Genomic DNA, 23598 nt, shown 5'->3' on the forward strand with positions numbered 1-23598 from the left:
AGACACCACTAGAGACACTTATGTAATTGTGATGAACTGAGAGAATATTAGGGTAGCACTGTATTTCATTAAACATATGCTGTCTTCCCTGCTCCTTTATTCTTCTTTCCTCTTCTGTCTTTTACACTCTTTATTCCTCTGTTTTTATAATGAACACCAGATGTGCATTGAAGTACAGATTGAACTTGTATTTATAATATAATATTACAATTATAATATTTATAATGGATATATTATGTATTTATAACACTTGGATAATGAACTTCTTTCAATAAAGTGTTTCACATTCTCTACTGGTTGAAATGAAGTCTCTCATTTGATGAAATACTCCACCTATCCTGTGTCCTCAGATTAATGCAGATGAAGGGAGTTAGACATTGAGATGAACCGGTTTTAGAGTATTTACAGTTGAAGTCGGAAGTTTACATACACCTTAGCCAAATACATCTAAACTCAGTTTTTCACAATTCCTGACAATTAATCCTGGTACAAATTCTGTTTTAGGTCAGTTAGGATCACCAGTTTATTTTAAGAATGTGAAATATCAGAATAATAGTAGAGAGAATTATTTATTTCAGCTTTTATTTCATTCATCACATTCCCAGTGGGTCAGAAGTTCACATACACTCAATTAGTATTTGGTAGTATTGCCTTTAAATTGTTTAACTTGGATCAAATGTTTCAGGTAGCCTTCATCAAGCTTCCAACAATAAATTGGGTGAATTTTGGCCCATTCCTCCATGACAGAGCTGGTGTAACTGAGTCAGGTTTGTAGAACTCCTTGCTCGCACACGCTTTTTCAGTTCTGCACACAAATTTTCTATAGGATTGAGGTCAGGGCTTTGTGATGGCCACTCCAATACCTTGACTTTGTTGTCCTTAAGCCATATTGCCACAACTTCCTGAAGTATGCTTGAGGTCATTGTCCCTTTGGAAGACCCATTGGCGACCAAGCTTTAACTTCCTGACTGATGTCTTGAGATGTTGCTTCAATATATCCACATAATTTTCCTACCTCATGATGCCATCTATTTTGTGAAGTGCACCAGTCCCTCCTGCTGCAATGCACCCCCACAACATGATGCTGCCACCCCCGTGCTTCACGGTTGGGATGGTGTTCTTCGGCTTGCAAGCCTCCCCCTTTTTCCTCCTGTCGTGTCTTTGGCTATGCCGGATTAAGTGATATGTCATGCTATTCTATAAAATCCTTTCTCTGTAATTAATATTACCTGATTGAACTAATCATGTAAATGTAATTAACTAGAAAGTCGGGGCACCACGAAATAATATTTATAGAGCAGTTATCTTTCGAATAAACTCTTAAAGACCTAGTAATATTTTACATCAATAGCAGTCAATATTAATCGTCACCTTATTTCAGTCTCATCTGAAAGTTGTAAATTCTTGGTTATCTTCACGAACCCTGGCTAACAAGTTGAATCAGCAATACAAAATTGGGTTTAATTATTTATTTACTAAATACCTAACTAATCACACAGAATTACATATAGACAGAATGAACCATACATTGATTACACATTTCGTGATAAAGGAAAACGTCCCTAGCGGACGGAACAGATATGACAGCTGGTTACACAAAGAAAAGGGGGTTGGGTTTGAGTGAAAGAGCGGGAAGACTGAGGAACAAAGGGAGAAGCTGTGCTATCGTAAATACAGTATCCTATGCATTCTAAATTACCGCCCATTTGGAAAAGTAAAATGCAATAAATATTTACTCTGAGCTGCGCTTCGGTAGGTTGGTGGTAAATGGAAGGCCGTGTTGAACAGAGTCCTTTGTCCTTTGAAGAGTGTCTCTGGTGGTGAACGGGAAACGTTGTAATGTCGTCGTTGTGTGGTAGACGGAATACTCTGTCTGTCCTCTCCTAGCCCACATTTACAGCGGCCGCTGCTAACTCAACGGCTAGGAGGTATCACTTCTGTAGCGAATAAGAGTTCAAGCTGCATACCATTCGCAACCGAGCTCACGCTGAGGTTAGCTTCGTTCTGTAGTTATTATCTGAATACTTCTGACATCGGACCGTCATCTTAATGTACCAGACCGGAGGTTACATTTTCGTCAAGGCTTATACAGTGGAGGAGAGAAGGGTGTGATCCATAGTTTATAACCCATGTCTCTTCACAGGGGCGGGCCATGACTGGACGAGCAGAGTCTAATCTTATGATAACCCAATTCTCTCATTTGAAGCAAAATTTACATTTAATCTTTTCACAAATAGTTTCATTTAAATTGCATTTAAATTGCACAACAATTCCATGTGAATCTGATAACTATAATGTGTAGACTTTCCCAGATACAGTTTATGTCGTCCTGTCGTCAGTCATATGTCTCAGATGACAACCGAACTGACATCATATTCATTAAGTACCAACGCAAATTTTCAACTGGTTCTATTACTGAAATATGGTCCTTTCCTCCATTGTTTTGATGTTCTCAGACTCTCTATGTTTAACAAAGGCTATTCAAGAGTCTCCAGTCGAGTCAAGAGAGAGAGGGAAGGGAGAAAGGTATTTATGGGGGGGGTCATAAACCTTACCCACAGGCCAACGTCATGACACTCCAAACATAACGATGGTCATTATGGCCAAACAGTTTCTATTGTTATTTCATCAGACCAGAGGACATTTCTCCAAAAGTACGATCTTCGTCCCATGTCAAATCAAATCAAATCAAGTTTATTTTATATAGCCCTTCGTACATCAGCTAATATCTCAGAAGTGCTGTAAGAAACCCAGCCTAAAACCCCAAACAGCAAGCAATGCAGGTGTAGAAGCACGGTGGCTAGGAAAAACTCCCTAGAAAGGCCAAAACCTAGGAAGAAACCTAGAGGAACCAGGCTATGAGGGGTGGCCAGTCCTCTTCTGGCTGTGCCGGGTGAGATTAAACAGAACATGGCCAGATGTTCAAATGTTCATAAATGACCAGCATGGTCCAAATAATAATCAGGAGTAATGTCAGTTGCTTTTCATAGCCGATCATTAAGAGTATTCTCCGCTCCTGCGGTCTCTAGAGAGTTGAAAACAGCAGGTCTGGGACAGTAGCACGTCTGGTGGACAGGTCAGGGTTCCATAGCCGCAGGCAGAACAGTTGAAATTGGACCAGCAGCAAGGCCAGGTGACTGGGGACAGCAAGGAGTCATCATGCCCGGTAGTCCTGACGCATGGTCCTAGGCTCAGGTCCTCCGAGAGAGAGGAGAAAGAGAGAAGGAAGAATTAGAGAGCGATACTTAAATTCACATAGGACACCGGATAAGACAGGAGAAGTACTCCAGATATAACCAACTGACCCCGCCCCACGCCACACACACCATAAACTACTGCAGCATAAATACTGGAGGCTGAGACAGGAGGGGTCCGTAGACACTGTGGCCCCATCCGATGATCCCCCGACAGGGCCAAACAGGAAGGATATTACCCCCCACTTTGCCAAAGCACAGCCCCCGCACCACTAGAGGATACCTTCAACCACCAACTTACAATCCTGAGACAAGGCCGAGTATAGCCCAAAGATCTCCACCACAGCACAAACCAAGGGGGGCGCCAACCCAGACAGGAAGATCACGTCAGTAACTCAACCCACTCAAGTGACGCACCCCTCCTAGGGACGGCATGAAAGAGCACCAGTAAGCCAGTGACTCAGCCACTGTAATAGGGTTAGAGGCAGAGAATCCCAGTGGAGAGAGGGGAACCGGCCAGGCAGAGACAGCAAGGGCGGTTCGTTGCTCCAGAGCCTTTCCGTCACCTTCACACTCTGGGCCAGACTACACTCAATCATATGACCTACTGAAGAATAAGTCTTAAGTAAAGACTTAAAGGTTGAGACCGAGTCTGCGTCTCTCACATGGGTAGGCAGACCATTCCATAAAAATGGAGATCTATAGGAGAAGCCCTGCCTCCAGCTTTTGCTTAGAATTCTAGGGCAATTAGGAGGCTGCGTCTTGTGACCGTAGCGTACGTGTAGGTATGTACGGCAGGACCAACTTGGAAAGATAGGTAGGAGCAAGCCCATGTAACACTTTATAGGTTAACAGTAAAACCTTGAAATCAGCCCTTGCCTTAACAGGAAGCCAGTGTAGGGAAGCTAGCACTGAGTAATATGATCAAATTTCTTGGTTCTAGTCAGGATTCCCAGCAGCCGTATTTAGCACTAACTGAAGTTTATTTAGTGCTTTATCCGGGTAGCCGGAAAGTAGAGCATTGCAGTAGTCTAACCTAGAAGTAACAAAAGCATGGATTACTTTTTCTGCATCATTTTTGGACAGAAAGTTTCTGATTTTTGCAAGTTACGTAGATGGAAAAAAGCTGTCCTTGAAACAGTCTTGAAATGTTCGTCAAAAGAGAGATCAGGGTCCAGAGTAACGCCAAAGTCCTTCACAGTTTTATTTGAGACGACTTTAACACAAACAGTCCTCAAACCGTTCTACTCACAACCAAGCATTCTGCACTCAACTCAAACCCCGTCAATCCCAAACACCCTCAAACGCTCTGCCAAACATGTCTCAATCAATCCCCACCTCTCTTCAACTTCAACACTCAAATCGCAGTTCTTTGTGGTTTGTGTTTTTTGTTTTGTTTTTTTTACACCATAAGATTATTGTCAGATTTAACAGAAGATCTCTTTGTTTCTGGACCCCCTAGAAAAGCATCTCTTGTTTTGGTCCGAGTTTAAACGAGAAAGTTTCAGCCATCCACTTCCTTAGTCTGAAACACGGCTTCTCAGCGTGGGCAATTTTGGGGCTTCACCATGTTTCATTGAAATGTACAGCTGTGTGTCATCCGCATAGCAGTGAAAGTCCCCAAGAGGTAAAATATATAGTGAAAACAATAGTGTGCAGTTGCAAACGATAGTCTGGCTTTTTTATGGCAGTTTTGGAGCAGTGGCTTCTTCCTTGCTGAGCGGCCTTTCAGGTTATGTCGATGTAGGACTCATTTTACTGTTGATATAGATACTTTTGTACCTGTATCCTCCAGCATCTTCACATGTTCCTTTACTGTCGTTCTGGGATTGATTTGCACTTTTCACACCAAAGTACGTTCATCTCTAGGAGCGCGTCTCCTTCCTGAGCGGTATGACGGCTGCATGGTCCCGTATTGTTTGTACAGATGAATGTGGTACCTTCAGGCGTTTGGAAATTGCTCCCATGGATGAACCAGAATTGTGGAGGTCCACATTTCTTTTTCTGAGGTCTTGGCTGATATATTTTAATTTTCCCATGATGTCAAGCAAAGAGGCACTGAGTTTGAAGGTAGGCCTTGAAATACATCCACAGGTACACCTCCAATTGACTCAAATTATGTCAATTAGCCTATCAGAAGCTTCTAAAGCCATGATATCATTTTCTGGATTGTTCCAAGCTGTTTGAAGGCACAGTTAACTTAGTGTATGTAAACTTCTGACCCACTGGAATTGTGATACAGTGCATTTTAATTGAAATAATCTGTCTGTAAACAATTGTTAGGAAAATTACTTGTGTCATGCACAAAGTAGATGTCCTTACCGACTTGCCAAAACTATAGTTTGTTAACAAGAAATTTGTGGGGTGGTTGAAAAACGAGTTTTAATGACTCCAACCGAAGTGTATGTAAACTGCACATGATGCATAGGAAGGGTAGTGTCCTGTTTTTTAAATTCTGTTTCTGTATATATGAATTACAAATCAGCCTTTAATTACTTAAATCATGTTTCTAGTCTATTGCATAGTTAAAATGTGTAACCATTCATGTCCCAGGACCAGGATCGGTAAATGCTGTTGAAGTGTATAATTGTAATACATGCAGACACAGCATCATTCAAAGATTGGAGTTTGACACTCCTGGTATTGGATATGACGGAAAAATAATGTCTCACAGACATTCATGTCTGAACCGTACCTTTATTTGCCAAGGTAGAGTACATGATCAGTGAATATATTCAATGTACAGGCTACAATGTGAGGATCTGTCACACCAGCCTTCGCTTTGGCTCCCCCTCCTGTCCAGCTCAGGCATTCGGTGTCGCCGGCCTTCTAGCTCCCTCCGAACCTGCTGCTGGCAAACGCCCTTCACTCATCAACCCCGGACTTGTCTCGTCATCATTACACACACCTGGTTCCAATCCCCAATCTATCACTGTATACAAACTCTGTCATTTGTCTTTGTCGGTCATTGTAAATGTTGCTAGTTTTCCTTGAGAGGAATCTCTCCTACTATTTCCTGAGTACTTTATTATTTTGTACTTTGGGTTTCGTCCCGCTTTTAGAATTATAGTGCTTTAATAAACTCAGTAGTTCTAAACCTGCAACTGCAACTGCCTCCTGCCTACTCCTCTCTACACTTGTGACAGGATCTTATGCTTGGTAATAACTACATGTATATAAGACTTGCATCCTTGGCAGAATAATGTTATATTTTACTTAATCCATAGGCTTCATTAATGCCATTCAGACTATTTTGAAGTCGATACAACAGGCTATGATAGCTGATGTTCATAGCTAGGTTCTGAACTAATATTTATACCAAACGTTTTAGGGTCCATACACAGATCGGCTACACATCCATAGGCATACAGGTATTTTTTATCCTCCACTACACAATAATCAAGAAAATAGTTAGCTATGTTACTTCAGCTGCATTGCAAGGGAAATATCAGCAAGGCAAGCTTACAAATTTGTACCTAAAACTTGCAGTAAATGTTTTAGCTATCTAGATTCTTTACATCCACTGTTTCACAAGACGACAGCCTGGTTTGCTGCTTTTCTAAAACATTAAACAACACGAATTACAATTTTTTATTCATGTCACAACACCCATAAAACTAGTTAGCTAGCTGGCAAATGTTAGCTAGTCAGCTAACTTGCTAAATAGCGATTTTCGTGAATTAACTTTATGACAAAACATATGCATAATCGTTTGTCTCTACATTAACTAACATTTTCCTCTCAGCTGTAATTTTTTGCATGACTCGTCATGACGTTATAATTACTTACATTTGCTTCCATCAGAGTATTTTTGTCACCCATCTTTGCTGAAGAAAGTCTCCAGCGATGGGTCGCAAAGCGTAAAATTCGTCATGGGAACCACTCGATATGATTGGTCATCGCCGGTGGTCGCCGCTGGTGATTTCCATAAAGTTGAGAAATTATTAACTTTTTCACCGCCTACCACGCCACGTTCGCTCCACCCAATGGTCCCCCACCCTCTCCGCTTCTCATCGCTTTCCGTCCTTTTAAAATGAATGGGAAGCGGTGTTTCGGGAGCATGTGCTAGTGTACACGGGGCATTTTTTGCAGCGATCTATAAACGTTGGAACCTGCAGCAACGGCGCTCCATGTGGGTTCACCACATCCTGATGTCCCGCAGCCGGTATGGAGAGTACCATCATCTGGTGCAGGAGCTGCGGTTTGACTATGTGATGTTCCAGGGCTATTTCAGGCTTGATAAAGCCCAGTTCGATGACCTGCTGTACAGGATGGGATCTTGCATTGCAAGGGAAGACACAACATTTCGGCTAGCTATTTGTCCAGCTGAACGTCTCGCTATTTGTCTAAGGTAAATATTGTCAAGCAATTTTAGAATCCTGACATGTTTTTATCGATCGATAAATATATCATGAGTGAGACAATAGCCTATATTAATATCGACGGAGGCACTCTGGCCAAATCTGCCTTTGGTCAGGCCCTCAGAGATGGGACCCTGGACCTCCCGAAGACAGCCCCATGTCCTTGTGGGAGATGAGGCCTTTCCACTCCAGAGAAACCTCATGCGTCCCTTCCCTGGAGCGAACATCGGCAGAAGGAACAGGATCTTAAACTACCGCCTCTCCCAAGCCAGGCAGACCGTCAAGTGCACCTTCGGCATTCTTGCGTCCCAGTGGTGGATGTACCGGCGAGTCATCAGGGTCCACCCTGCTAACACAGAGGCGTATGTGAAGGCTACCCGTGTCCTGCAAACTTCACGAGGACCAGGAGGGGACCTGCAGCTCACCGCCACGTGCCAGAGGAGAGGTCTGCCACTCTGCAGGATGTTGCCAGGATGGAGGCCAACAACGCTGCCCAGGAGACCATCCGTGTACGGGACACCTTCACCTCCTACTTCTTTGAGGATGGTGCTGTTCCCTGGCAAGACCTTGTGCCATAGACTACACTATGCACAAACAAAGGCTCTTTTAAGAGCCACCCACATTGCAATAAAATAGTATTTTTTCCATTTACTTAGCCATGTCAACTGCAGTTATTCAATTCCCAGTTTCTCTCCACTCTCCTTCTACTTCTCAGTAAGGGTGCTGTTCAGGTAAGGGTGATGTCTGCACAAAACCAAAACAGGCGCCTTTAAGAAGCTCTGGTGTATAATTGTGGGCTGTGCGCCTTCCACCTTCAAAGAATAGGCAAGAGGACCAACCATGGAGAATAGTAAGATACTCCATTATTATGTGTGTGTGTGTGTTTCAGTATAAAGTACTCTGCAGCCACTGAGTGTGGACACCAGATGAAAACACAGACAAACATCCTGTTGAACACGTTGTCTCTTTAAATACCTTATTTCCTCAGTCTCCCTCCCTCACTTCATGCCTCTTCCCCCTGCTCCCTAAACCCTCTAGGTTATATCAGCTGTGTCTGAACCTCTCCCCTTCTGGCCTGCCTGACATAGCATGATCACAGAGGCGAGAGGTCACTTGGCTGAGTCAACAGGAAGTGTTACTAAAGAGATGCTTTACATTGAAATAGACATAGGGATGTAGTAGTCCTAGAGTTAATGATCCAAGGTCAGTTTTGCATTTAACCTCATGATGATTATGATGACTGACAGTGTTAGAATAAAAAAAACACAAGGCTTAATCATGCTCTCTATCTCTCTCTACATCTGTCTCTCGTCTGCAGGTATGTTTTGATGTGAGAGAGGATGCCAACCCCCAGTCCCGTCATCACCACCTCACCCGCTCTTAAGATAACCTTCGGGTTAACTGGGGGCCCAAGGTTGTTAGGAGACACCGCTAGAGACACTATTATGTAATTGTGATGAACTAAGATAATATTAGGGTAGCACTGTAATTCATTAAACATGCTGTCTTCCCTGCTCCCCTATTCTTACTTCTTTCCCCTTCTGTATTTTACACTCTTTCTCACACCTCTCTACCTACCTCCTCTTTCTTCCTCTGTTTTTATAATGAACACCAGATGTGCACTGAAGTACAGATTGAACTTGTATTCATAATCTAATAAATATTATTATATTATATTCTCATAATCTAATAAATATTAACTAAATAATGAACATCTTTCAATAAACCTTTTCACATTCTCTACTGGAATTGGTTCACATTCTCTTCTGGTTGAAATTATGTCTCATTTGATGAAATACTACGCTTATCCTGTGCAGTATTTACATGATGCATAGGAAGTGCAATTAACTGTTTTTTTAAATTCTAGTCCTATACATTTGAATTACAAATCAGCATTTAACTACTTAAATCAAGTGTTTTAGTCTACTGCAGAGTTACAATGTGTAACCATTGATGTTACAATTCTATACATACAGTACATGCAGTCACAGCCTTATTAAAATACTGGAGTTTGATACTCCTGGTATTGGATATGACTGGAAAACAATGTTTTACAGACATTCATACTTGAACAACGCCTTTATTTTCCAAGGCATAATAACTTACAACAATAACGTCAAACACACACACTAGTGATGTGAGGTTGGTGAAGGACTTGACTGACTCGATAGTTATGATACATTTTTCTGAGTGACTTAACTTTAGTCGCGTTGTTTGACCTGGGTCTAGTGAGTTATTGGTTTCTGGGGGGGACTTGTCTCTTGGCAAAGGATTGTGGCTCAGCATCACTATCCTCACTCTGATGCTGCGGCTCCTCCTCCGTCTCTCCGTCTCTCCCCCCTCTTTTTCTCTTTGCATCTGCAGCTCGTCCTCCGTCTCCTCCTGCCGCTGCCTCTGCTACTGCTGCTCCTACTTCTCCTCCTCCTGCCACTGCTAATGCTGCTCCTACTTCTCCTCCTGCCACTGCTACTGCTGCTCCTACTTTTCCTCCTCCTGACGCTGCTACTGCTGCTCCTACTTCTCCTCCTCAAATCAAATGTTATTTGTTACATGCGCCAAATACAACAGGTGTAGACCTTACTGTGAAATGCTTACCTACAAGCCCTTAACCAACAATGCTTTAAGAAGTTAAGAAACAAAATGAAAAATAAGTGTTCAGTAAAAAATTGATAAATAGAAAATAAAAGTAAAAAGTAATTAAACAGCAGCAGTAAAATAACAAGCGAGGCTATATACAGGGGGTACCGGTACAGAGTCAATGTGTGGGGGCACCGGTTAGTTGAGGTAACTGAGGTAATATGTACATGTAGGTAGAGTTAAAGTGACTATGCATAGATTATACACAGATTAGCAGCAGCGTAAAAGAGGGGTCTGGGTAGCCCTTTGATTAGCTGTTCAGGAGTCTTATGGCTTGGGGGTAGAAGCTGTTGAGAAGCCTTTTGGACCTCCACTCGGCGCTCCGGTACGGCTTTGACAATTTTTATGGCCTTCCTCTGACACTGCCTGATATAGAGGTCCTGGATGGCAGGAAACTTGGCCCCAGTGATGTACTGGGCCGTACACACTATCCTCTGTAGTGTAGTGTGGTCGGAGGCCGAGCAGTTGCCATACCAGGCAGTGATGGAACCAGTCAGGATGCTCTCGATGGTGCAGCTGTAGAACTTTTTGAGGATCTGAGGACCCATGCCAAATCTTTTCAGTCTCCTAAGGGGGAATAGGCTTTGTCGTTCCTTCTTCACGACTGTCTTAGTGTGTTTGAACCATGATAGTTTCTTGGTGATGTGCTATGTACATAGGGCAGCAGCCTCTAAGGTGCAGGGTTGAGTAACCAGGTGGTAGCAAGGTAAGAGACAGTGACTAAGTTCAGGGCAGGGTACTGGGTGGAGGCCGGCTAGTGATGGCTATTTAAAAGTCTGATGGCCTTGAGATAGAAGCTGTTTTTCAGTCTCTGTCCCAACTTTTATGCACCTGTTCTGACCTCGCCTTCTGGATGATAGCGGGGTGAACTGGTCGTGGCTCGGTTGGTTGATGTACTTGATGATCTTTTTGGCCTTCCTGTGACATCGGGTAGTCTAGGTGTCCTGGATTGCAGGCAGTGAGCCCCCGGTGATTCGTTGGGCTGACCGCACCACCCTCTGGAGAGCTCTGCGGTTGTGGGCAGTGCAGTTGCTGTTCCAGGCAGTGATACAGCTCGACAGGATGCTCTCAATGGTGCATCTGTAAAAGTTTGAAAGTGTTTATGGTGACAAGCCAAATTTCTTCAGCCCCCAGAAGATGAAGAGGCGCTGTTGCGCCTTCTTAACCACACTGTCTGTGTGGGTGGACCATTTCAGATTGTCAGTGATGTGCACGCCAAGGAATTTGAAGCGTTTCACCTTCTCCACTGTTGTCCCGTCAATGTGGATGGGGGCGTGCGCCCTCTGCTGTCTCCTGAAGTCCACAATCAGCTCCTTCTTTCTGTTGACGTTAAGGAAGAGGTTATTTTCCTGCCACCACTCCGTCAGGGCCCTCACCTCCTCCCTGTGACTGTGTCGTCATTGTTGGTAATCAGGTAATCAGGCCTACTACTGAACAAACTTGATGATTGCGTTGGAGGCGTGCATGGCCACACTGTCATGGGTGAACAGGGAGTACAGGAAGGGGCTGAGAACTCACCCTTGTGGGGCCACTGTGTTGAGGATCAGCGTAGTGGAGGTGTTGTTTCCAACATTCACCACCTGGAGGCGGCCCGTCAGGAAGTCCAGGATCCAGTTGCACAGGGCGGGGTTCAGACCCAGGGCCCCGAGCATAATGATGAGCTTGGAGGGTACTATGTTGTTGAAGGCTGAGCTGTAGTCAATGAACAGCATTCTTACAAAGGTATTCCTCTTGTCCAGATGGGATAGGGCAGTGTGCAGTGTGATGGTGATTGCATCATCTGTGGGGTGGTATGCAAATTGAAGGTAAGGTGGAGGTGATATGATTCTTAACTAGCCTCTCAAAGCACTTTGTGATGACAGAAGTGAGTGCTACTGGGCGATAGTAATTTAGTTTAGTTATCTTTGCTTTGGTGGACATGGTGGACATCTTGAAATAGTGAGAGGTTGAATATCTCCGTAAACACTCCAGCCAGCTGGTCTGCACATGTTCTGATGACGTGGCTAGGGATGCTGTCTGGGCCAGCAGCCTTGCAAGGGTTAACATGCATAAATGTCTTACTCACGTCGGCCACGGAGAAAGAGAGCCCACAGTCCTTGGGAGCAGGCCACATCGGTGTTCTCTTACTTAGAAAATAGTTCTGATCATACAGTGCATTCAGAATGAATTCAGACCTCTTGACTTTTTCTAAATAAAATTACATTACAGCCTTATTCTAAAATGGATAAAAAGATTTTTTCCCCCCTCATCAATCTGCACACAATACCCCATAATGACAAAGTGAAAACAGGTTTGTGGAAATGTTTGCACATGAATTAAAAATAGAAAACAGAAATACTTTATTTACATTAGTATTCAGACCTTTTCCTATAAGACTCAAAATTGTGCTCAGGTGCATCCTGTTTCCATTGATCATCATTGAGATGTTTCAACAACTTGATTGAAGTCCACCTATGGTACATTCAATTGATTGGACATGATTTGGAAAGGCACACACCTGTCTATATAAGGTCCCACAGTTGACAGTGAATGTCAGAGCAAAAACCAAGCCATGAGGTTGAAAGGAATTGTCCGTAGAGCTCTGTGACAGGATTTTGTCAAAGCACAGATCTGGGGAAGGGTAACAAAAAATGTCTGCAGTATTGAAGGTCCCAAAGAACACAGTGGCCTCCATTATTCTTAAATGGAAGAAGTTTGGAACCACCAAGTCTCTTCCTACAGCTGGCCGCCCGGCCAAACTGAGCAATCGGGGGAGAAGGGCCTTGGTCAGGGAGGTGACCAAGAACCCGATGATCACTCTAACAGAGCTCCAGAGATCCTCTGTGGAGATGGGAGAACCTTCCAGAAGGACAACCATCTCGTCAGCACTCCACCAATCAGGCCTTTATGGTAGAGTGTTCAGACGGAAGCCACTCCTCAGTAAAAGGCACATGAAAGCCCGCTTGGAGTTTGCCAAAATGCACCTAAAGATCTCAGACCATGAGAAACAAGATTCTTTGGTCTGATGAAACCAAGATTGAACTCTGAATGCCAAGTGTCACATCTGGAGGAAACCTGGCACCATGGTGGTGGCTGCATCATGCTGTGGGGATGTTTTTCAGTGGCAGGGACTGGGATACTAGTCAGGATTAAGGGAAAGATGAACAGAGCAGAGTACAGTGAGATCCTTGATGAAAACATGCTCCAGAGCGCTCAGGACCTCAGACTGGGGGGAAGTTTCACTTTGCAACAGAACTATCATGACACAAGGCGAGACCCAGATGCAGACAGTGGAGGCAGATGGTTGGAGTCTTACAATGTTTATTAATCCAAAAGGAGTAGGCAAGAGAATGGTTGTGGACAGGTAAAAGGTCAAAACCAGATCAGATTCCAGGAGGTACAGAGTGGCAGAGAGGCTCATGGTCAAGGCAGGCAGAATGGTCAGGCAGGCAGGTACAGAGTCCAGAAACAGGCAAGGGTCAAAACCAGGAGGACTTGTGTTCTTGTGGACATTCATGACATAGCCCAGACCTAGACAATATCCAAAACAACAATACACTGAATTCCTACATTTTTTGTAATTTAAATTGTAAAGTCATGCCTTTCTTCAGCAGGGATAGGCAACTTTGATAGGGGTGGGGGCCACAAGAAATCTAAATGTATCATGTAGGTCTACGGTTGAGCTAAAGTAGGCTAATGTGATTAGCATGAGGTTATAAGAAACAAAAATAATTCCCAGGACATAGACATATCTGATATGGGCAGAGAGCTTAAATTATTGTTCATCTAACTGCACTGTCCAATTTACAGTAGATATTACAGTGAAAGAATACCATGATATTGTTTGAGGAGAGTGCCCAATTATGGACTTCAAAATGTATGAATGAACCAATAAGGCACATTTGGGCAGTCTTGATACAACATTTTGAACAGATATCCAATGGTTCATTGGATCAGTCTAAAACATACACTGCTGCCATCTAGTGGCCAAAGTCTAAATTGTGCCTGGGCTGGAATAATACATTATGGCCTTTCTCTTGCATTTCAAAGATGATGGTACAAAAAAATGCTAAAAAAATTGTTTTTTCCTTTGTATTATCTTTTACCAGATCTAATGTGTTATATTCTCCTACATTAATTTCACATTTCCACAAACTTCAAAGTGTTTCCTTTCAAATGGTATTAAGAATATGCATATCCTTGCTTCAGGTCCTGAGCTACAGGCAGTTGGATTTGGGTATGTCATTTTAGGCGAAAATTTAAAACAAGGGGAAGATCCTTGATTATGTCCAGTGACAATTAGAAAATGTGTAATACACATTTATCACACTGTTACATTGTGTTGTTGTTTTGTTTCATTTATTACACTATTGCCATGGGGCCTTAGGCAGATTAATGCTCCATTCCGCTCACAATAGTAGATGAAACCTGATTTAGAATGGACATATCTTAGTGTATAGTTGGCCACTCGGCCTGCAATATCCTGTTACACTAAAGCCTGACACTGGATCCTATAGTGAAGAAGGGGGCCTGGGGTATTCTCTCTCTCCCTGCCTGGGTGTTAACGTACTGCACATGGGGGAACATCCTTTGTGGCCCACCAATAGGCAATACCATTATGAGAAGTTGAACATTTAAGTTTTACCACCCTACCATTATATCTCTATAGTCCTTTTATCCCTCTAACCTCACCTCATCCTTTCTCTTTCATTATATTGCCCATTCTCTCTCCCTCGTTCCCTCCCTTGTTTTCACTCCCTCATTCCCTCCCTTGTTCTCTCTCCCTCGACCCCTCCCTCGTTCCCTCTCCCTCGTTCCCTCCCTTGTTCTCTCTCTCTCTCTCTCTCGGGTTGTCATTTACAGTAACACACCACACTTGACCTAATTTTCCAACAACAACATCCAGACAAAGCAGATGGGATTGGCACTCCAACCTTTCTCTCTGTGAAGTAATTGGGGAAATTGACACTGGATAAACAGTTACAAATGTTGTCATTATGGTCTTGACAAGCATAATCTTCATATTCTCTTTCTCTAAACTTACATCCTCTACTCTAGCCTACTGTTTCAAGGGGTTACATATGGCTTGGCTTGTACAGATACAGCAAAAGTAGAGACACAGCAGGCATTGAAGGATTAGGATTCAGTTTAGGAAAGGAAAAGAGCTTATTTCCCCAGATTTAGGGGGAAGAGCCCTGTAAACTCAGCTAGTCCATTACCATAGCGGGTTTTTAGACACTAGCAAACAACTGTTACTAATTCATTACTTAGACCACCTGCTCAGTGTATTGGCCTACTAGGCTACTGTATCAAGATGTCTCTCATTGTCTTGAGAATACCTTATTCTATTTTCATTCAGCAATGCAAACATAGGCCTAATGCTGTTATGTAAAAAAATAAATATATATATATATATATAAATGGCAGGGTTGGTAGATTCTTAAAAATGAAAAAAAGAATGACATACTGGCCAGGGCTATATGTTGGTTTTAATATAGGCTAGCGTAATGAAAAGCTCTAACCAAGAATTGATCATGTTGTTTGGCTGCCTGTGTTTGTCTACTTAGAGGCTCATCGCTCATTTGGAGCCGGCCATAGACGCTCTGTTCTGTGTGACGTTGTCATATAGAAGCTCCATGAATATAAAACACTCGTACAGTTATGACGAAGAAATTCTCAGCACGGTTATTTAAGCAAACCATGCCATGTGACATGAGCTCTGAAGCAACGTCCGCCTGAAATTCTCCAAATGTTGATTGACAGGTATTTACACGAATCAAAAAAAGCAACTAGATCAATGTCTGATCAATCACAACGAAGGAAGGGCAGAACTTAGCTCTAGAAGTGAGTTGGCTCGTTCTGTGGTAGATGGTATCGAATGGACGTGGAAAGTTTACTGTTATTAACATATGATTGAAAACTTTGATTAGAATATGAATGGAACAACATACTCACACTTTGACAGTCAAGAACATGTTTTGAAATTAGGCGAAACATTTGAGAAACAACCCAAAGGTGCTTACCACACGGTGCGATGTAAGTGGCATTTTGATCATACTTGCTAGCTAGCTAACTTGCTAACGTATGCCAATGGATAGCTAGTTAGTTAAAACCCCAAAATATTAGTTTTAAATGAAATAGCTAACTTGTTTGTCTAAATCGCTGTCACTTTATTAACAGTGATCCACCTTTAAACATTTATCACATTTTCGTACTTTTGATTGGGCTTTTGGTTCGCATCACTTGCTGCTGGTATGCAGTTTGTTAGCAACAATAGTGGCCTTGTGGCACCATCTGTAGGTGAACAGTGGCGACTGAAACTTCATTCTGTCAGAACTAACCAAACCAAGAGTGTTTTTGTGTGGAGTCTACAGTCTGCTTGTATAATGTTGCTGTGTAATTCAGTAGTTTGGAACTTATACTGTTCTCTTATCTCTTTGATTCAGATGACTTCAAACCAGCCTCCATTGACACCTCCTGTGAGGGAGAACTGGAGGTGGGAAAGGGAGAACAAGTTACCATCACATTGCCCAATCTGGAGGTAAGAATTAAGCATTATCATGTATTTTACAGGTGATTATTGAAAAGTGCACATTTTGATTGTTTTCCCCCCTTTTACTCTTGATATCCAGAAATGAACATATTTCCTTGATTTTCCCCAGGGATCCACTGCCCCTGTAACAGTCTTCAAAGGATCCAAGAGGCCTTATATGAAGGAATGTATTCTCATTGTAAACCATGATACAGGAGAGTACCGTCTGGAGAAACTCAACAGCAACATTGCAGTCAAGAAGACCAGGTGGGTGGACAGACTAGGGTCGACTTGTGTTTATTTGGGCACACTGTAGCAAAACATTAGTGCAATGGAAAATTATCATTTCTTAATGGACAGTAACTCTGTTTCAAACTGCATCCTTCTGTTTCCTTGGTTACCTGGGCTGTCCAGATTCACTTGTCATTCAGATTTTTATTACTTATGTAGTTAGGAGCTATAAACTGTGTGTGTGTGTGTGTTGTCAGGGCTGAAGGCAGCAGTAAGATCCAGTCTCGTATAGAGCAGCAGACCAGTCGTCTGAGCCAGCAGATGAAGCCTAGTGTTAGCAGCAGCAGCAAAACCCCAGCAGGCTCCAAGAGCTCTCCTCCCAAAGAGAAGATGTCCCCTGCCTCCCCCATGGATGACATTGAGAGAGGTATGTAGACCATCAGTAATGCACAGGGCTCTAAATTAAAAACTTTAATTGGTAGCACTGGTGCTCACAACTAGAGGGCTACATTCCCGCGGGACTTGCGGGTCCGGACAGAGATCAATGTGGCGCGGTCGTCACTTTTTCATGCTACGGTTGGGAGTGGGCGGTCAAACAGATGAAAGCATTTTGTTGTCCCACAGATTATTTGGAAATGGTTGTCTTTCTGCTTTGTATGCGTTAGCCTACCTATTGTATTAAAAGCACATCTTTATTGCGTTTATTGCGTCACAATTTGCTGCTTCAAGTGTCGTAGCCTACCTCTCCTCTCCTAGTTGGGTGTGCGAGGTCAAGTGTGCCTAGTATACATTATGTGTGGTCTCAATGAAATAGAGTAGGCTGCCTTTGTGGGCGGGGAGCGTGATGAATAAAGCAGTCCTGCACAGACCTCTACTCCCAACTTAAAGTTAGGAGCACCACATTAAATGTAGGAACACCAGAAAATAAGATACAGCCTATATTATATCTGGCTACTGTTGAAGCACATGTTGTGCCCTAGAAACTAATATGTAACACTGTAAAGACATTAATTTATTATAAAAGCAAAAATTCACTATTTTCCTATTGAGATGCATTACATTGAAAATTGTACACGGTCTCTTTAAAAACGTCAGGTTTGTGATGAAGACATCTGTCATTCTTTCATTGCTATGATCATTGATCTCCTGAAGAAGCTATCCCTTTTCCTTTCTTTCTGTGCCCCCAAATATTTGGTAACATTTGGGGGCACAGATGTGGGTAATATGGGTCAGGTCTTTTGACCTGGTTGGGCTAGAAGCAAGTTGTTTTCGCTGTAGTAATGGTGCAACCACGCTAGTGAATCTGCATTCGCTTTTTTCTCCAGGGCACTTGGAAACAAATTAGTTGCACTTTAGAGCCCTGGTATAGTGTCACGTGTAATAGCTGTCCTAATCTCAAACCATCTAGATTGTAGTCCATGGTCATATAAATACCCAGGCCTGATCTAGATTGTAGTCCATGGTCATATAAATACCCAGGCCTGATCTAGATTGTAGTCCATGGTCATATAAATACCCAGGCCTGATCTAGATTGTAGTCCATGGTCATATAAATGGAACAATTACTTTTTGTAAATCCTCTTGGATTGTGTTGTGATTCAAGGTCAGAGGTGACGTCAGTCACTGTTTTTGTGTCTGTCCGCATGTGTCGGTGTGTCTTCCTGTCTGTGTGTGTCCGTGCACACCAGAGCTAATGGCGGAGGCGAAGGTCATGGACCAGATGAGTAGTGGGGACTCGTCCTCAGACTCCCACAGCTCCTCCTCCAGTAGTGGGGACAGCTCCAGCAGTAGTGATTCTGAGGACGAGTCCCGGCACCCGCCTCCCCCCGGCCCCTCTGGGGGTCCCCTCACAGCGCCACCACCCCACCAGGGCATGCCCATCCTCACCACCGTTACCACCACCACCATCTCCTCACCACCTCGGGGTGGAGGACACCTCATGAGTACGCTAAGTAAGTTCATTCATTCCGTTTTATTTTTTATTTCTGTCTCCCTCCCTCTCCTCAGTATTTAGGATATAGTTTGAATACTTCAATGTTAAATCGAACAATTTTATATTTGCATTGCTAGATCAGAATTTCTATTTGCATTGCTGTGGATATAGGCTATACTGTACTAGTTAGACCTATGCCAAACTCCATAAGGATAGAATTGTGACATGGTTTTATGATGTTCGTACTTCCCCTTTTTTTACAGAGAATGACCTGCAGTTAAGTGAGTCTGGCAGTGAAAGTGACGATGACTGACCAGTGAGAGACCACTGATTGATTCTGTGGCGTGTCAGAGAGGTCCATCTGTGGACAGCTGGATGGCCATCCTTTAGGGTCACAACAGGAGTGGGATGAGACTAGGGAATATGGATGTGATCTTCTTAATGCCAAATAAGACCAAACCCCTACACCTTTTGGAAGCAACACCCCTCACCATCCCACCAGCATTTCAGTTGAATGTGTCTTAATAGTTCTATCAATAGTCTCAGTTGTCGATATCTGTTAGTGCCTTTTTGAAAGAAATGGGCCAATAGCTGTGATCAATTCTCTTATCTACACATTTGATCTGGATTATTTTCACTGTTCATTTTAGGTAGTAGTTACTCTACTAGTTTTAGTGTTACTACTAGTTGGCCAAAGGGAACTGGAAACCATACTGCTGAATTGAACAGAGGAGGTATTTCTGTTATCAAGGATCAGCCACATCAATATCAGAATGGATTCCCCTGCATTCACCCATAGCATCAGTGTTTCATTAGTTCGCCTTTAGACTGTGACTACTGTGAAAGATTTACTCTTAAAGTAAGGGGATAGGTTGAAGCAGTCTTATCATGTTGCTTTATTAGGAATTATCTTAAAATGTTACTTTGTTGTTTAATATATGGCCTAGCAACTTATCAAGTCTGAGGGGTATTTGAGAACTAGTGCACTACTTGAAGTGGATTGATTTAGCCTAGTGTGGGGTAAACGTAACTTAAAGATTTTGCTCAGTGATGCTACGTAATGTATTTGAAAGATTACTTGGCTTTGTTGCTTTAAACCTGCAATACTTGAATCTGATTTATGATTATATTTTACATATTTACTCAGAAAAACCAACAGCTTAATATATTCTATGGGTGTCAGAGCAATGGGAGTGCATGTATGCTCCTATAGCCTGATGCCAGGGAGAGTCTTACAGCCCTGCCTTTAGAACTGCCATTCCAATGACTACTATCCCTTCTGTTATGGTTACTGAAATGAATCTCAAAAGTATTTCCTTGATTCCTTGCGTCCTTGATTCATCGATTCTTTCTCAAAATGCATTGGAGGAGAAGGTCTGAGGGGAGGAGGTAGTTGGATCTTCTCTTCCAATGTGTTTTAAAAACATTTTCTTTTTAAAGAGGCGATTCATCAAGGAATTAATGAGACGCGTGATGAATCCACGAAATGCTTTTGAGACATATCCCAGGTCATATCTCATATCCCAGTGCTGCACCCTCTCTCTAAAGTATTATGTTAGAACATTAGGTCCGTCCCAATAATCTCCTTTCTCCCGAGGTGTGCACCTGTTCATGGATTTGAATGGAAATGACTGGCATATGGATACTCTTTCTAGCCCATGCCTACACCAATCCAATGCTTTTATATTTGTGGTGAACGAGTGCACACTTTAGGAGAAAGTCGAGATAATTGGGATTGTATCAACCATGGCCTGTCTAATAACAAACTCGGGCAACTGGGAAAGAAGGGAAGAGGGAGTGAGGAAAACAGCCTTTAATTCTGCCTGGGTAAATAAATAAGAATGTGGTTATAATAGTAGTATGTTTTGGCAGTTGAAAGGATGGTGGATTCAGTAGGTGGACATGAATAATTAACTATTTTGAATATGCATTTCTCTGTAGATAAATAAAATGTTTAATTGTTTGTCAATGTATAGTCATGTATTTTTATTTCAATCCTGTTATATGACAAATTACTTAATTGTACACTTTGCACTGTTCTACAAATCAATATTGGGGGGAAAAAACAACTGTTATGCTAATGTAATGCAAAACCTGTATGCAAAGGAAAATTGTAACCTAGCTGAATATATTGATAAAAGTAATCTTGTCCTAGAGAGATTTACAAAACTCCATGCCAGGGTAAGCCTACACGAAACACAGTCCTTATTTTAATTGTTTCTAAAAATCCCCTATGGGAAAAATGAAAGGTGGAAAAATTATAGGAACCATTTGCCTGTTTGACCGCTAGGATTTATGGGTATTATTACATCTCCACTGTGGGGCTCTGAGACTTGGATTTAAAAGGAATAGTGCGGAGACTGGTGCAAAACATGAGGTGGAAGGAAACTTTATTTTGCCCATGTTTACACCAATTCAAGGCTTTTTAGATGTAGTAGTACATGTAATCTGGAATATAGGCCTATAGTACATGCACAGATAGAACAATGAGACAGATATTTCACCGGATGTATAAATGTGAAGCATCCACTTGGCGTTTTCACTCACTACCAAATATGGTAGTAAGAAGAAACCCACTGGCCGACAGTGGGAGAAGATGGAACGAGATGGATTTTGGCCGACAATCTGGACATTTTCTCGTTGATTAAACATTTGATCTCAATACAGTTTCCTGTTCCCAAAACTATAATCTGTTATGGACAGAGTGGACTACGTTCTGTAAACTTTATCCTCTGCAAAAGTTTTTTTTAAATCGCGTTGTTTAGGAGTGCAAAGGTGAATTGAGTTATTACACACGAGCACTTCAGAGTAGCCGTTCCCTAACGAAAATATTCAGATGTATACTAGAACGTGCCAATAGGATCTCGCTAGCCCGTGTTTGGCTCTGCCCTTCTCCTTGCTTGTTCTGCCCACTATGACTCATTTGTTCCCATTGGAAACGACAGGTTGTGGAATATATTGGTTTAGTTATAAAAATATTTGGTACATGTCTTAGTTTGAGAAAAATCGGATTTTACGTGTTCATTTAAACTATTGTAAAGCCACTCCACAGTGGCCTGTCAATTTAAAACTTGTAATCTCTATCATGGAAACACCTAAAATGAACAAAACTGAATTTGGTATTGATATAAAAAAAAAAAGGTAACTTAACTCATTCTTTGCACATGTAAAGCTAATGCTCAAAATCTGCAATCATCTTCCTCTTGAACCATACTCCAGATTTTTTCCCAGAATCTTGGGTCTTCTGAGATCTGTTTTGTTCGAGGCATGGTTCACATCAGGCAATGCTTCTTGTGAATAGCAAACTGAGTGTTTTTTTAGGGCAGCTCTAACCAACATCTCCAACATCTCCAATCTCGTCTCATTGATTAAACTCCAGGTTAGCTGACTCCTGACTCCAATTAGCTTTTGGAGAAGTCATTAGCTTAGGGGTTCACATACATTTTCCAACCTACACTGTGAATGTTTAAATGATGTATTCAATATAGACAAGAAAAATACAATAAGTTGTGCGTTATTAGTTTAAGCACAATGTGTTTGTCCATTGTTGTGACTTAGATCAAGATCAGATCAAATGTTATGACAACTGTATGCAGAAATACAGGTCTTTCCAAAGGGTTCACATACATTTTCTTGACACTGTATATTCAACACCTTATGGAACAGCAGGGACTGAAACACAAACATTGGCACATGCATACACACACATGGATTTAGTACTGTAGATATGTGGTAGTGGTGGAGTAGAGTCCTGAGGACAGTGTGTTGTGAAATCTGTGAATGTATTGTAATGTTTTTTTTAAATTGAAGAAACTGCCTTAACTTTTCTGGATCCAGGAAGAGTAGCTACTGCTTTGGCAGCAGCTAATGGGGATCCATAATAAATACAAATACAATGTTGCGTGACAAAATTGAGGCTATGATTAAGAAGTTGGAGCTCTTTTGTCTGCCTTAACAAGGACAATACACAGGTTTTTCCATCATTGTATGATTTGTGTGCAAATGAACTCAAGCTTACTGACAATGTCAAATGTGATATAGCGAAGCACCTGAGTGAGCTGGGTGCGCAATTACGCAGGTACTTTCCCGAAACGGATGACGCAAACTGGATTCGTTATCCCTTTCATGCCCTGCCTCTAGTCCACTTACCGATATCTGAACAAGAGAGCCTCATCAAAATTGCAAGACGCGGTTCAGTGAAAATTGAATTTAATCAGAAGCCACTGACAGATTTCTGGATAGGTGTTACAAATCCCTTTGGCCTGACAGTCTAGGGGGGGGGGGGGGGGGGTGGTAATGGGACCCGTAACATAACTCATGCAAAGTGTAATAGTGACAAAGTAACGGTGAGAACGAAATAACCACGACAACTTAAATTTACCGTCAAACTCAGGGTTTATTAGCAAACACACGGTAATGGGGGCGGCAGGAAAAGGGGCTGAGCTGGACCCAAGGAAAGAAACAAATATCCCAAAACACCACTAAGTTAGACTAGCCTATTTCAACAATAGCTAACTAACTAACCAAAAATAGTGGGTGGCCCGCCCAGTTCTAACTAGTGTATTTAACAAAGTTTACCTACGGGTAGTGTATGCCCATGGGCATCTTATCTTGGTTACCCCCTTTTCCCACCATCAAACAAACACTCACACCATAACCAAAACAATACTCACAGGTGGGGACAAAGTGACATGTATCCTAAACCACACAAGAGGTCTACAAACATATGGC

The 23598-nt window shown here is 42.3% G+C and overlaps 1 protein-coding gene across 1 annotated transcript; it reads left to right on the forward strand.

The window, feature by feature from the left end:
- Positions 1 to 15987: 15987 nt before the first annotated feature.
- LOC111959645 (ELL-associated factor 2) lies at positions 15988 to 19663 on the forward strand. Its single transcript, XM_023981373.2, has 6 exons — positions 15988 to 16207; positions 16618 to 16712; positions 16834 to 16970; positions 17192 to 17361; positions 18623 to 18886; positions 19131 to 19663. The coding sequence occupies exons 1-6, from the start codon at positions 16105 to 16107 to the stop codon at positions 19178 to 19180; spliced, it is 819 nt and encodes a 272-aa protein (XP_023837141.1). The 5' UTR covers positions 15988 to 16104; the 3' UTR covers positions 19181 to 19663.
- Positions 19664 to 23598: the final 3935 nt, after the last annotated feature.

This window comes from Salvelinus sp. IW2-2015, linkage group LG36 (assembly GCF_002910315.2).
Source record: "Salvelinus sp. IW2-2015 linkage group LG36, ASM291031v2, whole genome shotgun sequence".
NCBI classification, from domain to species: domain Eukaryota; kingdom Metazoa; phylum Chordata; class Actinopteri; order Salmoniformes; family Salmonidae; genus Salvelinus; species Salvelinus sp. IW2-2015.

Bases quoted from the DNA above. Each gene is read 5' to 3' on its own strand.
- LOC111959645 (XM_023981373.2), top strand. From the start codon at position 16,105: ATGAATGGAACAACATACTCACACTTTGACAGTCAAGAACATGTTTTG. The intron at 17,362-18,622 runs GTATGTAGACCA...CGTGCACACCAG, and splicing joins CATGGATGACATTGAGAGAG to AGCTAATGGCGGAGGCGAAG. The intron at 18,887-19,130 runs GTAAGTTCATTC...CTTTTTTTACAG, and splicing joins ACACCTCATGAGTACGCTAA to AGAATGACCTGCAGTTAAGT.